Source organism: Dromaius novaehollandiae, chromosome 2 (assembly GCF_036370855.1).
Source record: "Dromaius novaehollandiae isolate bDroNov1 chromosome 2, bDroNov1.hap1, whole genome shotgun sequence".
Taxonomy (NCBI): Eukaryota; Metazoa; Chordata; class Aves; order Casuariiformes; family Dromaiidae; genus Dromaius; species Dromaius novaehollandiae.
Window position 1 is genome coordinate 100,452,078 of NC_088099.1, and position 16,087 is coordinate 100,468,164.

At 39.9% G+C, this 16,087-nt stretch overlaps 1 protein-coding gene across 8 annotated transcripts in view; it reads right to left on the reverse strand.

Annotated features, from left to right (window-relative positions):
* Positions 1–2,344: 2,344 nt before the first annotated feature.
* Positions 2,345–16,087, reverse strand: part of HIVEP1 (HIVEP zinc finger 1) — a 131,018-nt gene continuing 117,275 nt past the window's right edge. For 6 of the 8 annotated variants that reach the window (XM_064507046.1, XM_064507043.1, XM_064507044.1 and 3 more), the window contains 2 exons: positions 14,558–15,075; positions 9,956–11,685 (listed from right to left, as the gene is read on the reverse strand). In XM_064507046.1, the coding sequence (XP_064363116.1) occupies positions 10,513–11,685; positions 14,558–15,075 (1,691 nt within the window). In that variant the 3' untranslated portion in view covers positions 9,956–10,512. Of the gene's footprint in view, positions 2,870–7,626; positions 7,739–9,955; positions 11,686–14,557; positions 15,076–16,087 lie in introns of those variants that run through there. The other 2 variants (XR_010387824.1, XR_010387823.1) reach the window with 2 other exon arrangements.

Consider the following 16,087-nt stretch of genomic DNA (forward strand, 5'->3'; position numbering starts at 1 on the left):
TTAAAGTGACTTTCACAACAGAACCCAATTTGTCACATTTTATTTGTACTTTAATTTTATTATTAACAGATTAATGAAGCTGGTAATGGCTTTCCTGATGCTCCCTCTGGTAATGTGAACTGTGTCCCTTCCTTACATCAATCTGCTGTCAGCAGATGAAGTGCTTTTACAAAATGCTATTAACTGTTACCAGAAGCAATTAGTCAAAATAGCAAGTCAGCTTCAAAAGGAGAGATTCCAAATTCCCTCAGTGCGTTAGGAAAAGCACATTAGTAGGATTTACTTTAGCCAGCAGACACAAGCTTTAGCTCCTGTACTAGGCATCTTGGTTAATGACACATAGAAATGCAAATGTATCAGACATTAATTCGCTTGAAGGAGCAATGCCAGGTTAAAAAAAATCACTTTCCTGTGTCATTAACAGCAATCCCCATTGTGCCAGAAATACCCATAATCAGTTTTTAGATATTCTCCATGCTCTGGTCTTAAAAATCCGTGAGTGAAATCCTGGCCATTCTGAAGGCAGTAAGGGACTGCTCCCGACATCACCAAAGCCAGGCTTTGCCTTAATTTTCTGTCCCAAACAATTATTTTAAAAGTATTCACCCTCATTCATCCAAAACATCAAAATCCAACCCCTTCCCAGGTGGCTCATTTTTTTAAGTAAATATCACAAACTCAGAAGATAATACCTATAAGGATATGTGCATACCTAGCTCTAGCTGGATTTTCCCACATTTGGCACCACCTTTATGGAGGCAGCTTTATTGTCTTCTTGTTATTCTGGTGTGAGGCTGACAAAATTGCCTTGTCATACAAACATAAAACACAAAATTTGTTCTCAGTAAGTGGTCCCTAATACAATGGAGGTAGGAGTTTAAACTCCTTGAGAAATTAGATAGTACCCAACTAAAAAAAAATAGCAGTTCTTGTCTCCCTCACCACTGTGGCAAAATATCAGATATAATAGCCTACATTGACAGTGAAGTTTCAAGCATATGTTCTGGCATGCCTATCTGGCACCCACAAACTCCTTCCATATTTGATAGACCAACAGTTGCCCCCTCCTCTCAAATCTGGTAAAATGATATTATCAGTCTTCATTTCTGGTGCATTGCTAATTAGGTGTGCGTGGCACAGGTGGTTCCAATTAAGGGGGGAAGAAAAAAACAGAAATACCACAGATTATTAAAAATGAAGAGAAGAGCTATTTTTCCTCAGGACTGGAATGAGTTTCCCATCTCTACGCAGAAGGCAAATCTTTTTCATGTCATACACCCTCACCCCTTCAGCCGCAGTCCCACCTTCCTCGGATGGCTGCTGTGGCCCTGCTGACTGCCCCAGCCTGGGAGCTGCCCGGAGAGGGAAACTCTGAGCTCCACTCACAGGCCACTCACCACAGTGCCATGTCGCAATACTCCCATACCTGGGTTTTCTGGAGGCAGAGAACAATTTAGTATCAGACCTTGCTGACATTTTTACTCAAAGAAAACATCAGCAGCTGAGCATCACCTACCTGAGGACTCGGACAAACAATAGTCTCGATTAAAAAAATAGCTAAATTCTGCCAAGACTTCACTGATTGAGAATAGGCAGATCTAATGATTTTGCTGAGTATTTGTAGAGAGCGTTCCTGCTCTCATATTTTTTCCTTCATCGTCTTCAGTTGATTATTCACAGTGCATAAGATTAAGCAGAGAACTCCAGAAGTGTTGTTTTTTCCCCCGCTCAAAGTACAGTCATGTTGCAGAAGGCGAGTAGAAGAGTTAGAAATCTAGCAGTAAAAGCCTGATACAGTGCATTCTAAGATTTAAGAGCAGCACAGTTGATCTTCCTATTATATTAGCTTAATGACAGAAAACGGACAGTCCTTTGGTCTTTCATTCAATCATTTCCACTTACTGGAGGAACAGCTTCTTGAAAAAAAATACAATATATTGTTCAAACACTCCCATAAAAATGGTCTCTCTAGCTATCCAAACACATTGTCTGCTGCCTTAGACCAAACACGGCTCTCATTCTTAGAGGCACCCATTAAAAGGAGAGTTTAAAATTCTATTTTTTAAAAAAAGTTCAAAATCTTAAAAGAGTAACTATTTGTGCAATCATCAAGATCAAACACTGCTGAAATAAAGACTTTAACTGACTTATCAGATAAGACCTGTGTTCAAAGATTGCAAGGGGAGAAGGGACTATTAAAATAATCCAGTTTGACCTCATGACCTTAAGTTTTGGGCACTTCACTGGTACAGATTTTTTTCAGTTGTTCATACAACTAGATGGAAAATTGAATAAAACCATAAAGAACACAACAGACTACATAAACTTGGAAAAACAGACCACATGTTTTCACATTCTTTTAATCTGTGTATTTGTAGGCAAGGGTCAATACTTGGATAGTCCCAGGTCCTCTGCTGGTGCACTTAGTGCAGCTCCACTGAAGCTTACAGATGTCATTTTCCATCAGATGAGAATCTAGCCCAAAGAGCTTCCAAATGTGAGGGAAAACTAAAAAAGGAAAGAAGACTTTGTAGAAGACTCTAGGTAAAATAAATAATTTCCAAGGTCTCATTTTTTTCTGTCTACTGTCACTTTTATAGCAAGTGCTTAGGATTGTGTTCAGCATGCCAGTTTCCAGCAGGACATGAGGGAGAAGCTGGGATGCATTTTTTTTGTGTGTGTCTCTTCTAATCTGTTTGAGCTGTCTGATGTCTTCATATCTAATATATTCTGGATCTTTGATCTGAGTTAGAGGATGTATCAAGGAGAAATGATGATTCACTGGAAAACGGGATATCCACAGGGGAGCCAGTTATCCAGTCCAGCAGAATTAATCAGCATTAGATGTGTGGGCTCTTACTATGAAATACTGTAAAAAAGAAAGAATCATAGATGATTACAGATACGGGAATAAACAAAGAAAGAGAGAGAGACAATTTTAAACTGCTAAGCATCAAAAATGGTTTCTGAACCACCCACCTGATCTGTTGGTGGAGCAAAACCATCCAGTGTGCAGATGAAAACACAATTTCTGTTTTGCAGAGTCCCTGTTTCAACATTTACTTCCATTGTGGCTCCCAGAATGTTTTTGCAAACCAGAGACACACCTAATGCTGGGTAACAGTGATAAATACAGAAGGCTGCCTTCCTGTGCCAGAGTAACCAAACAGCCTGGTTACAGCATGGTGATCTCTCTGGCTTGCTCTGCCTTGTACTCATTCCCTCTTTCTTCCATTTTGGCCTAGTTTCTGCCCGAGAGCGAAGCGGGCATCACTCCCACTCTGGCACAGTCCCTGGCCTGCAAGGAGAGTGCTTGTGCAAGGCAAGCACTCTTCAGCCTCCCATGAGAAGATGGTGACTGCATCCATCTTCGCAACACTCTGGCTGAGTGCCCCAAGGGCATGACCAGCACACTGCTGCACTATTGGGAGCCTCCTACATAGTAAGTGGGCATCACCACTTCCTTTCTCCTGACACTCATATTTTCAACATGAAGCCCCCGCAATCAGTTTGTGCAAAAAGATGTGACCTTTCTGTGTGCAAAGTGCACCCGAGGCACGGAGCACCTCACAGAAGTAATCTACCTGGTACCTGGATCCCTGAGGAGGGGAGATGAGTGCTAGACAGACAGTACTCAGGCTCAGGAGTTTTGAACATTAGCAGAAATGGAACGGTAGGAACTTTCAGTTCAAACAGGGAGTTTTGACTTCACCCGTTCAGACATATCATGGCTGTAAGGGATGGGAGAGGCTGCAGTCTCAAGACCATGACTTTCCACTTAGGCCTTTTTCAAAACCCGGTCCCAAGGCTTTTAGCACCAGGCATTCTGAAAAAAATGTATTTTTTTTCCACAGTCAGATTGTAACCTGGCTCAAAAAATCCCACAAGGAAGAAAGTGCCCATGTACTTCCTCCTAGCCCTGCACACCATAGGTGGCTTCGTGTTGACAGCAGACAAGCAAAGCAGGCAGAGCTCACTGTTTCTCTTTGCTGTGGTGTGCCCCTTAATGGGGCTACAGCAGGGAGCAGGATCTGTGTCAGGACTGTCCTTAGGCACATGCCACCGCTGCACCCGCACAAAGCCCTGTGCTGAGCACCTCCCATGTGGGCAGGGAATGTTGGCAACATGCCTGCTTGTGCACCAGGGCCCCGGCACTTCTGGGACATGGGCAGATGGACACAGCAACAGTCCCTCCACACTCGGCACTGTGCCCATGCGCGTCCAGTGATCACTCCTACCTCGCATGCACTTCCTGGGGAAATGCCTTTTGGAAAGCGGGCTGTTGCTGTGATAGGGGCAAGCCTTGTGCAAGTCTTGTGCATGCCTTGTGCAAAGCCCAAATGAGAGGGCTGCAAACTCACTTCCTCGGCTGCTTCTAGAGCAGTGAACTGACAAGGCCTTGGGATTGACTCTAAGTCAATGATTTTATACTCTAATAGTCAATAATTTTATTAGACAGCTGTGATATTTGAGATGCAACTGATATCTATGTCAAATCATATTACATATTACTGTGTTTTGTTTCTCAGAAGGAGGAATCCAATTATAAAGTATTTAGGTACAAACACTGAAATACCTCATAGGTGAATGACTTGCAGTTGGCTGAGATGGAACTTCTAAAGCACAAGAAGGATGTTTTAATCATGTAACTTAACAAAAAGAGGAAATGTTAGGGTTATTTGAATTTACAAACTGCTTTCATTTGACCTGTTTCCAGCACAAATGCCTCATTGTTGGTAATGGATTTCAAATATACTAAAGAGTACAGCCACAAAACCAAACAGGCCTTAACATTTGACCTTATTGGGGAAAACAAGCCTACCATTACCAAAGAAAACTAAGCATGCCTAGCTAATTGACTGATCCTAGGACAGTTTTCTTTCCATAACTGAACCTTAGGAATGTAAAGCCTTGTCATCTTTCAATTAACATGGTTTTTGTAGATCTCATGTGGAGTATCTGAAAGTCACCATCAGCATCCTAACGTTTTCAGTAGTCTGGCCACCATAGAGAGGAGAAGGGGCTGGGGGGGGGGGGGGGGGCAAACATTACACCAGTAACATTTTTGCCATAAGGTTTTTCTTGATTCAACATCTTTGGAACACAGCATGAGCATCAAATCAAATAATTACATGCTGTTACACCCTTATTGCTGTTTGCCCATCCACCCACAGACATTCCAGTATAAAATTATCTAATAATCAATTGGAAGTATTTTAACATAGCTTGTTTTTATCCTAAGCCAACAATAGAATTAGCAATCCAATATCTAGGCCTATGAAAATAGTCTCATCCTCAAAGATATAAGCCATAAATAGTTTCTGTGATCTAAGTCATTAGCCTCTGGTATTTGGTAGATCATTAAAAATAACCCTTGGTGGGTACTGAGGACCCTTGCAGGCAAAGACAAATCCCTTAAGACACAGAAAGACAATCCTAGTCACATGGTTTCTTAGACATTGATGATTTAGCATACACAAAAAGAGACTGACCACAACAGTCAGTCAAGATGGATGACACCTATTGCCCATATTATAAATCATGAAAGCAAAGTAAAGGATTCCCTATTATAAGAAGTGTAACTGGTCTCAGAAGATCTTTCAAAAGCAACAGAACCAATGGCCTTTCAGATAAATTAGCTGAAGGCTACCTTGAGAAAATACTCTTACAGGTAGATTGTTTGGTTTCACTGGTTTTTGGTGAGTCAATCGTGTTAAAACTGATTATCTTTTATTCTGTTTTGACGAAACTGTTCATATTAAACAGGCATTCGAAAGGTGATCTGCAGGTTTAAAGTGAAGTGTTTATAAAACCTTAGTGAGCATTGTCTTGTGAAAATGAGGACTTCTGTGATAAGCACTATAGTGAGGGATTCATTTTATATTCTGCTTAACGTACATGTCAGTGAAATCACCGTGAGATAAATTGGCTTATTCAGAACCAATACAGAATGTTTTGCTAAGCGTAAGGCATGGTATATTTTTGTTTCACAGTACATCTTTGGTTTTAGGGTGATCCAGGCTGTGTTCAGCTCATATTGTCTGAGATGAAAGTATTTGAAATGCATTTGAATTTGTTTGTATGTAAAATGCTCTTGTCAGACTTTCTGACAGTGGACTGGCTGATAAGGACCATGGGTGTGCTGCTGTAGCCTCAGAGCATAATTGACAGCATCCTGAAAGCCACAGCAAGTTACCTGAGAGCTGGAAGGTGCAAAGTGTAAACTGCAGCAGTAATCAATGCAGGACAGATCATCCCTGCTTGGACGTAACAAGGTTTTTTTTTATTTCAGCTACAGCCCAGAGGCTGGCAGTTGTGTCTGGTGACCAAGTGCTACAGAACAAGAGGATCTGAGGCCAGTTACAGCAAAAGCATCTGTCTCTATAGGGTCTTGTCCTAAAGAGCAACGGGTCGATCATGCTGCAACATTTCTAAGCCCAAACAGGGAATGCAGACATTTTTTAATTAGAGTCCACATTTCCAAATCAATACTTTTGTTGGACAGCCAGAGTTTTGAAATCAGACACCCAAATATTACTGACAAACATCACACATTGTCATAAGAAATTGAGGTCCGTGTTGAAAGAGGAGGGCTACAGGCTACTGATCTATTCTTTCTGTAGTCAGTGTTTTTGGAATGTAACAGCTAAGTATCTGTATGGGTCTCACAGAAGTTGACCACACCATGTCCCTACAGCAGCTGTCTGATGGGCATTTGTGCCCAGCCTTTAGCTAGTGCCTGCTTGTATCCTCCTGATAAGAACAGGTTGCGCAAAGCCATCAGACTTTGCCTGGTTGCAGCTGAGGCACAGAGAGGCAACACTTGCCCTGGCCTTTTAATGTTTGAAACAGCTGGGCTGGATTTGCCAAAGGGTGTCTGACAGAGATATTAAAGGTTGATACTTGAGTAAATAGCTCCAGTGCTATTTACTCCAATTCAGCTGTGACAATTTACACCATCTGAAGAGCAGCCTAATCCTGCATTGGCAGAGCTCTGAAATACTTGCTACGGACTTGAACAGAAGGATCCCTGTGGCAAGGGGAATGCAATTTTCCCATCATTTATGACTCCAAACAAGTGAATGAGGACAGAACACCATTCAAAATGAAAAGAGAATGATTCAGACTTGCTAACATGGTGATCACATGCTTGCACCAAAACAGGACACCTGTGTATGCTGATACAAAGATGTTTGTTGTGTGCATGATTAAAGCGAAACTGACAGATAGTAACAAAGGAGAGGTAAGGATTTTAACCTCATGTCTGCTCATGCTCCTATTTTTTTTTTTTACTGTTACACAATGTTGTAGAGTTACTTCAAGGAGCATTTATTCTAAAACACATTAGATGGAAGGAAAACAATATAATGTTTGGGATGACAAATACCTGTCTTCTAAAAAAGAATGATTTCCTCCTGCTCCATTCAAACAAGGTTAGATATAACTGTAACTACCCGCTAATCTTTCCATTATTAGTGGAGTTCCTTCTTCAAACACTGGCTCACCTGCATTGTCTGGCTATGTGTGGTGATTGCTCGCTATCAAAATACTGATTGACCTGTGTCAATCAGTGTACAACACATTGACCTCTTTGCCTTTCCCTTTATTTTGTTGCTATTAACTTACCAACTGACACGCATGTCTTATCATTCCTCTTCATGACACATCTGTTGATTTGTAATTCTTCTTCTTCACAATACCTCTGTTCCATCTCTTGACCTTGATGTCTTCAAAGCACCTAAAATAGAGAAGAGGCACATGTCAATAGTCTGATTCACCAGGTTGAACATCGTGTTAAATTAGTGACTTTTTCTATGCTTCTATACTAGTACAGTATTCCCTGGAATTAATCCTTAGAATGCGAGCACACGCACACTGCTAGTCAAGTAAATATTTAAGATGTGTATACAGTAAATCTCTGGAGTTTCTAAATGGTTAGTAAAATCAGGACTTTAGGGTGTATGGAACAGCAATTTCTTACTCATTGCTTATTAAATTCAGAGAAATAATAATACTTGTGATAGCATTCAAAATTTTGGAGATAGTTTTACTTTGCTGTAAATCTTTCTGATTCAGACATCTTTTTTGGTCAAGCTGTAGACAAATAGCTCAAATTAATTAGCACAGTTCTATTTTGTTTGCATGCATCTATTTTACAGAAGCTAAAACTAAGGCAAAGTTTCTTGGGCTCATTAAATTTGACAATAAAGCTTCACCTGATTCCACTAGCAAAGGTTAGTTTCAGGCTCTCGAAGCACATGTAATGCAGCAGTGCTTTTGTAACTTCAGCTGATTGAGGTAATTTCACATATTCAGTATAAATGATAATGATATAAGACACATTGACATCACTACATTCTCATAAAAAGAACATACAAATGCACAGTGACATTTTACATACACAGTGGTTGTACGTAAGACACTCACAAATTTGAGTCTGACACTGTGGGGTCTGAGTACTCTTAACCCTCATTAACTTCAGTGTGAGCTGAGAGGGCTTAGTAGTTCAGGTGATCAGACCCTCAATGAGGTTCTACACAATACGGAATTATATGCACATTCACGTCTGAATTGAGAGTAATTTCTCCTTTCTAGTATGTGTGTTTCTAATTGCTGGATTAGTACAATTGGCTGATAATCATAGTAATATAAATGATTTTTTGGTACTGAAGTGCTCTTTCTGAAAGTTAATAAAGCTCACTCAACATCGCCTACAGTTTTACAACACACCGTAATGGAATAATGTAATGAGTACAATGTGAGTATAGTACAAAAGCAGATGTAAAATTAAAAACGGATCTAGGATATTACTGTTCTTGAATATGAGCAATACGAAGTACGAATTACTTCTCTGAGCTGGTTACAGGAGTTAATCTGGGAACAATGCAGCCCAGCTCACATTCAGTTTTACTGCTAATTTTTTCAAGACTTTCTTCCCACCCTTCTTCTCCAGCTATTTTATATGCACTCATCTTTATTATTTCCATAAAGGTGATCATTCTTTTAATTTACATCTTCTAGTTTTCTACTGGAATTTGGTTGTTAAAATAGTTTTATAAACTTACTGCAATAATGTGATGTAGGGGCATAGGAGAAAAAAACAACTTTATTGAAAAATTACAGCACAAACCCTGGGTCAATTCAAAGCTGTCAGGAACGCACAGCCCTATATCATGCGAGAGTATTCAGTCTTGAAGTAGTTGAACACATCAGAGATTTCTTGGTAACTTTAAATTGCTTTCACTGTGTATAAACACATTTTTATTCAATTTCATTTTTCCGGTACCCTTCCATGTCTTGTATGCCCATAATGATGAGTTGTTGAAATAAGGGCACATTCACTACACATGTAAAACTTCTATTCTCTTTTTTTCTGAATGAGTAAGACAAATACATATTTAGAGAGAAATTAGGTTTGTCTAGCTGTAAATAAAGATTTTCTCAAATGAAGTTTCATCAGAGGCTGCTGATAATTAGTAATGCCAAACCCTCATTATCACAATGGCATTTTTACCAACTGCATGGCAGATCTTGCAATTAAGAACACACAAGGAGTTATTCCTTTCTTGCTCAACAATATTTTAATTCCAAAAAGTGGCTTTATAGTTCAAGATTACAAATAAAAAATATTTTGTCTCAACCCTTTTGCCATTTTCTCTTAGGGAAGTTTTCAAGTTTTAGTTACAAAGTGGAAAAAATTGGGCTGATGGATGCTCACTATAGCAAAAGTTGAAGAATTCCCTCTCCACTTCATCATCATTGGATGTTTTGAAATGGAAGGTTTTGCTCCAAGTGAGCCTGAAGAGTAGTTCACTCATGGTAGGTGAAATCATGTGGGCATACACCATCACCAAATCCTTTCAATTTGAAAGCAACTGGAACAGCACTAAAATGAATGAGTCAAGCACCTCTCCAACTACTAGGCTGTATCAAGAAGGCACAACATAAGCAATGGTAAAGTCAGTAAACAAAATTTTACTGTAATATTTCATAACACAGATACTGTATTTCTCTTTTAAGTGTAAAGCTACTGTCTTACACAAGAAAGATGGGCAGACCCTTTTCCAAGACTAATATGGATACAATAAATATGGAGTTTTACATACTAGATCTGTACACAGAAACTTTGTCCCACAGCCATAAAAATTTACATTTAACAGTGCAACATATAATTTAATCCTTTATTTATCTGACATAAGATGTTTACTTACTAAACACAAGCAACTACCTGGTTTTAATATACATATTTTATATATATATATTTTATATATATATATTCAACAATCTGTACAGGTTTCTAAACATAAAACTCCAAAAAGGCACAATCGTCTATACAACATGTACAAAAATGGCTGGAGCTGACAAGAAACAACAATTATTGGTCAAGAGTTCGTGATTGCACAAAGATTAGTAATGGGTTTGTGTCAGAAAAATGTGCTTTAAGGAAAGGAAGGTTTGCAAAGAAACCTGTAAGTGTTATAAAAAAAAAATAAACACAATGAAAAACAAAAACTAGGTTGCTATTATAAGTCTATCCTCATCGTCACTGCTGCCATCACTAAACTGCACTGTATTTTGCCTTCGGGGCAATCCTGTTGGCCTGTGTACCTGTCTATCTGGAGAGATAGTTCGATGGACTGGGGACTTGGTTAGAACGTCAGAATTCACCTTTAAGCAGGGCTCTGCTGTGGAAGCCCTTTTGACCTGAACAGAAGAGACATCACACTTTGGCTTTATGTGATTTGCAAGGTCAGTCTTTTCCATGTCTGCTTTCCCTGGGCCATCAGGTCTTTCATAGTCATTCAGAGGGGCAGGTTCTGAAAGGCTTTTTACATTGTACCGCTGGGCACTGGGTGCCACCTGAGGAGAAGCAGCCCTGGCGACCTGACTGATGTTGGCTGCAGGGAAGTTCACAGGAGGCAGCTCTTGTTGAACATCACAGGCTTTGTTATTTGAAGCTGGTGTTTCAGAAGTTCCTTGTCCATCAACACTTACTGGGCTGACGGAAGGGATTAAAGTAGGCAATGCTATGTTCAGTATTTGCAAACCTGGAATGTGCGTCTGAGGGCTGGGATTGCTCTGTGGAGAAGCACTGGCAGTCAAAACTTGTAGGCCCACGGCATTTAAAGTAATTCCTGAAGGGTGTATCTGTGGGGCTATATTTGTGTTTGTCAGCCCTAAGATATTCACTGTCTCCATGCCTAATGGTGGAAGAGGCTGTAAGCTTGGTGTGCTGAGACTCTGGATGCCTGGCACGTTAATCTGACCTATGGGAATACATGGCACAACGCTGTTTACTTCAGCAACTCCTATTGGATTTGCAGTGCCGGAGACCACGCAACCTGTGTCGCCGAGAGCACTTGTAGTTCTGTGAATCACACTAACAGCAGGAATAGTGAGTTGCACTGGCCCCGCTTGAATTGGTACGAATGTGGAGTATGTGGCCAGGCCAGCAGGGACCACCTGAATTCCCCCTACCGGTACCATGCCATAAGGTGTCTTGGCCTGCTGCTGCGAATGCAGAGGAAGGTGGCTGAAGAGATGAGTCTGAGGAGGTCTCAATTCTGCGGCATGCTGTGGGCACCCGGGCAGCTTCTCTTCTTGAGTTTCAGCATACGGTGATGACCCTGTTGTCTGCATGCTCTGGTCCACCAATGACGAGGGAGAGCTGACAGAGGGTGTGCTCTGGCAGAGAACAACAGAGATGTATAAAAATGATGGCTACTGCTATCATTAAATTAAATGAAAATACAAGGTAGTTTGGAATGCTTCCCAACCTCCCACCCTCCCCTTTAGAAAACAACAACAAACTGGTTCACAGTATATACTGCCCAGATTGAACAATGAACTAATTTCCTTCCTTTCTTTTTCCAACTCCTTCCTAACCCACTAATTGAATTTTCCTCTCATAATTATCTTAGCTACTTTCTCTTGAACACTAGTACTCAAAAACATTGCTGGATACTCTTCATACACTTTTTTAAGGAGAAAAAGGTTTTGGAGAACTGCAGATTGTGGAAGTCATCTCAGGCAAGAAGGTTAAATAAGCTGGCATTTTTGATGTACGAGGTTCCTTTACTGGAGGCATCTGTTCAGCTGCAGTAGTAGCACTGCAGCCTGTGGAAGGCAGAGATAATATCATGACACATTTGTCCATATATGATTCTAATCTGGAGAATGGATGAGAAGTAATGGAGAGAGAAGAATGACAACTGTAGAGCCCTCAGAGGCTGAAGTGATGGATGGATATTGGAGTGAGATGTGGGACCTACATTTTATTCTTGCCGCAGCTTGCCTTGACTTGGTGCACAAACCTAGACTAATAATTGCGTTAATCTGCCCCCTTTCCTTCTCATATAGTCTGTTAATGACCTAGCTGCTGCAGCTCCTTTGCTAACAACACCTACGAGAAGTCTTAAACTGCAATTACAATCTCTAAGGCCTATCTGTTTTGACACGTTACAGATGAACTACTGTGAGTGTGATCTCTTTTTAGTTTTAAGCATATTCATAATATATATAAAGTGGTGTGACCTTACTTATATGGTCCTAAGCTGTAATTCTATGGCTTTGACTAAACTCTTGAGAAATCTCTAGATCAGGCACAAAAATGAAATGCTATAAAAACGCTTTTGAAAAGCACTAGTGGGAAATGTATTGGTAAAGGAGAAAATAATTTAAGGACTACTCAGTATCATCCAGTCTAAATGGGAGGCTAGGTGACAGAAGGAAGTCGACATCTTTTTCAGAGTTAAATACTGCCTGACATCTTGCAAGATCTCCTGATGAACTGGTATGGGAGCTCCTGCAGGAACACAGAGCTTCCCTGAAACTTCTACCCATTGTTTTGATGGCTAGAAGTTGGATCCAGAAACATTCACATTGGAAACAGATTGTAGACATCAGACCCAGAACTGCTACCTCTTTTCGATCTGGGAAATGAGGAGGTCTAGCAAGTAACTATGACCTTGTATTACTTATATTTTTTTTATATTAATGTAGAGAATCATTAGAGCTATATTAATAGAGACCATTTAACATTATTAATTGTGTGAGTATTTTCTTGAGTCTTTAGTGGCTCTATCTGATGAGGAAGTAAATTCAGCCTTTTTTTTTTTTTTTTTTTTTTTGGTATCTATTGGCAACAAAGGAAGGATAAAACCCAAATATTATGATTCTACCTTTTCTGGTAGATGTCCACAGTGGTTTGAGACCACTGCATTTTATTCCCTGTCATACCACAAAATTGCTTGAACTTATGTTTGCCACATGGACTCAGAGACCTTATAAGCAGGCATTAACATTTGCCACACAGTGAAATACGACAATAATTTTTCCCGTTTCTCCTTGTCAACACTTCGTTATCTTAAATTTGTAAAAATAAACGCAATAGTACAGATTTCAAAGAAAAAACAAGCCAATATGTACTTAAACTATAATGAAATTTTTACTTACTGTTTATGCTTTTGAAAATTTGCTACTGCTTATTTTTCTGTAATTGCACCCATACAATATTTGTAAATATTGCATTCATCACTGAGAAGGCAGTAATCACTCCTTTATTTAAACTATCGGACATTTTACATCACACATTTCTGAGCATTACTCTGGAAAGCTCTAATGTGTTCATGGTTTGCAATAAGAATTCAAAACCTTTAAGAGGTACCATTAGGGTCAATGAGGTATGAGAGTTGCACTGTCCCCATTAAGGTCCATTAAAATATAGTGAAATTGTAAAATGCTGAGCACCTGCCAGTTCCCCTCTGCGATTTCCTCAGCAGAGTTTTATAGACATTAGTTGCAAAAATTACTGAATATTCCTGCAGCCTTGTACATAGACTGACCTAACCTTTCTGCATGCTCTAAAGAACCATATGTCTGGAACGAGCATGGGCAAAACTGATCCTTTTCCTAATAAAATATTCTTTCAGTGTGGAGAAAAACCGAGAGCACTGGGAACTCAGGTCTCAGTTCTGTGCTTGTCTCTCCTTTCGTTATTGTGCAAGGGCAATTTCCCAGTTTCCTTGAACATATGGCGCTCTTTCTAATTCCACTACTAAGCATATTTGGAGGAGAGATAAGCACTTGCACAATTTTTTGACAGTGATAAGGCAAAAACCTTTGGGACTATATTAATTTCCCTTGGGAGTTACCAATGATTCTATGTCTGTATTTCAGAGTGAAAAGACTTCTATCACTTTCCACTGAAAACTTCATAGCCACCACCATATGTTCATTCTACAAATCTGTTATATCTCTGCTTTTTTGTAATACAGTCTACCAGCTCCAAATTTTAACTGGAATGACCATATTACAATTAATCCTGTCAGGGAAAATGCAATCAAAATCACATTATTTTAAAAGCAGTGCTCCTATGGTGCTTCTGTTTCTGCAGTCCTACATATTTGTGCTTCAATTACTTTGAAGTCTTTTAAAGATGCATCAGCCAACAACTTCAAGAATTAAGGCAAAGACAAACATTTTGATCTTCCAAATATTTCCAAAATAATCTTTAAAAGTAGGAGTTAAAATCCCCCTTTCTCCACCAGAATCCTACCTTTGTAAGAACCATAGTTGATATCAATGAATGCCCCAAGGCTGCTTCTGGATCTGGGTAATCCACCGACATCTGATGACCTGGAGATCTAGGAGCAACTTCTGGAAGGGTAGCACTAGCACTCCTGGGACCTGCTCCTCTCTCCTGCGCTTTATCGTCGTGTGCTTCCTGATGGGTGAATTCTACTGGGGAGCTGGAGTTCCTGCTAACGGACTGTACCGTGCTAAGGACGGTCATCTTTGTTAGCAGCGCTTTTGGCAGACCATCCATAGAGTCTGTGTGAACCCCAGCAAAACAGTCCGGAAGTCGGATATCTTCGTCAGCACTTGTGGCATCCTGCAGGCTGTGTCTAGATGGGTGATGCTGGGGGCTGGCTGTAACCGAGGGTGTTGTAGATAGGACTGACTCAGCTTGGCTGTCTTCATCATCATCTTCATTGTCATTTTCATCCTCATCTGGACCATCGGACTCCTCCACCTCAAATCCTGACCGTTCATAGCCAAATCTTTGCTTCTCACCTGCAAAAGTGAGAATGAGAAGTTAAGCCAATGAAGGTCTTACATTGATTGGGAAAAAGGTGGGAGGGAGTAATTAGAAACACTGAAAAGACACGTTGCACGTGCACTGTTCAGTCACTTCCCACTGCATCAAAGTGACAAGGCAGACTATCCTTTTTTAAAATATATACATATATTTTTTATATTTTTATTATATTTCATGTATATAATTAATTACACAATTATATAATCTTTTATTTTCTGCTTCAGTGCTGTTTTCAACCTTCTGGAATTGACTGTTTTCTTTTAAACCATCTATAACCATTTACTCAAAGTCACCCTTCATTCTTTCGCTTGGGGAGAAGTGAACAGATTCCTCGTTCATTAAGTTCCTAGCGATGCCACACGAAACTTGTCTGCCAGCCTGAGCAGTGGGATATTCTCTAGCTGGTTCTGACTCATAAGTGGGTGTCCTTGTAGCTTATATGAATCACTGCTGCAAAGGTTTTTGAACGATACAAACAAAAAGACTGGAGGCTGTTAGTCAGGAATCTGTCTTGTTAACAGGCAAAAGAGACCAAAATTAGACCCTACCAGAATTCCTCACTTTGCTAATGTTTTGAAAAGATTATTAAAAAGTCACCCAAGATGTCTGAGGAGGCAACGAGGCACTAATCCTATAAAAACTTACCTATGCATGAAACTTTACTCATATAGAGAAGCCCTACTGAATTCAAGTCTTAAAACAAAACTGGTGCAGATACTTCCTGCTGTCTGGCGGTAAACTTATTGACAAAATACAGCTCTACTGCAGCTTTTCACCTTTTATACCACAACTTGGAAAGAAAGAATCTTCTTTAGTAAAGAGACAAAATCCCATCTGCTATATCTGATTCCAAGCCAGACTGTCTGGGATCATATTTTATAAAAGTCAAAATGCTTTGGATGCACTAATATTTTATATTAGATTAAAGGTCTGTCTGCTGAGCTCTCCAAAGAAAATATCAGCACAAAAATCGTTTGGCTCTGCAAA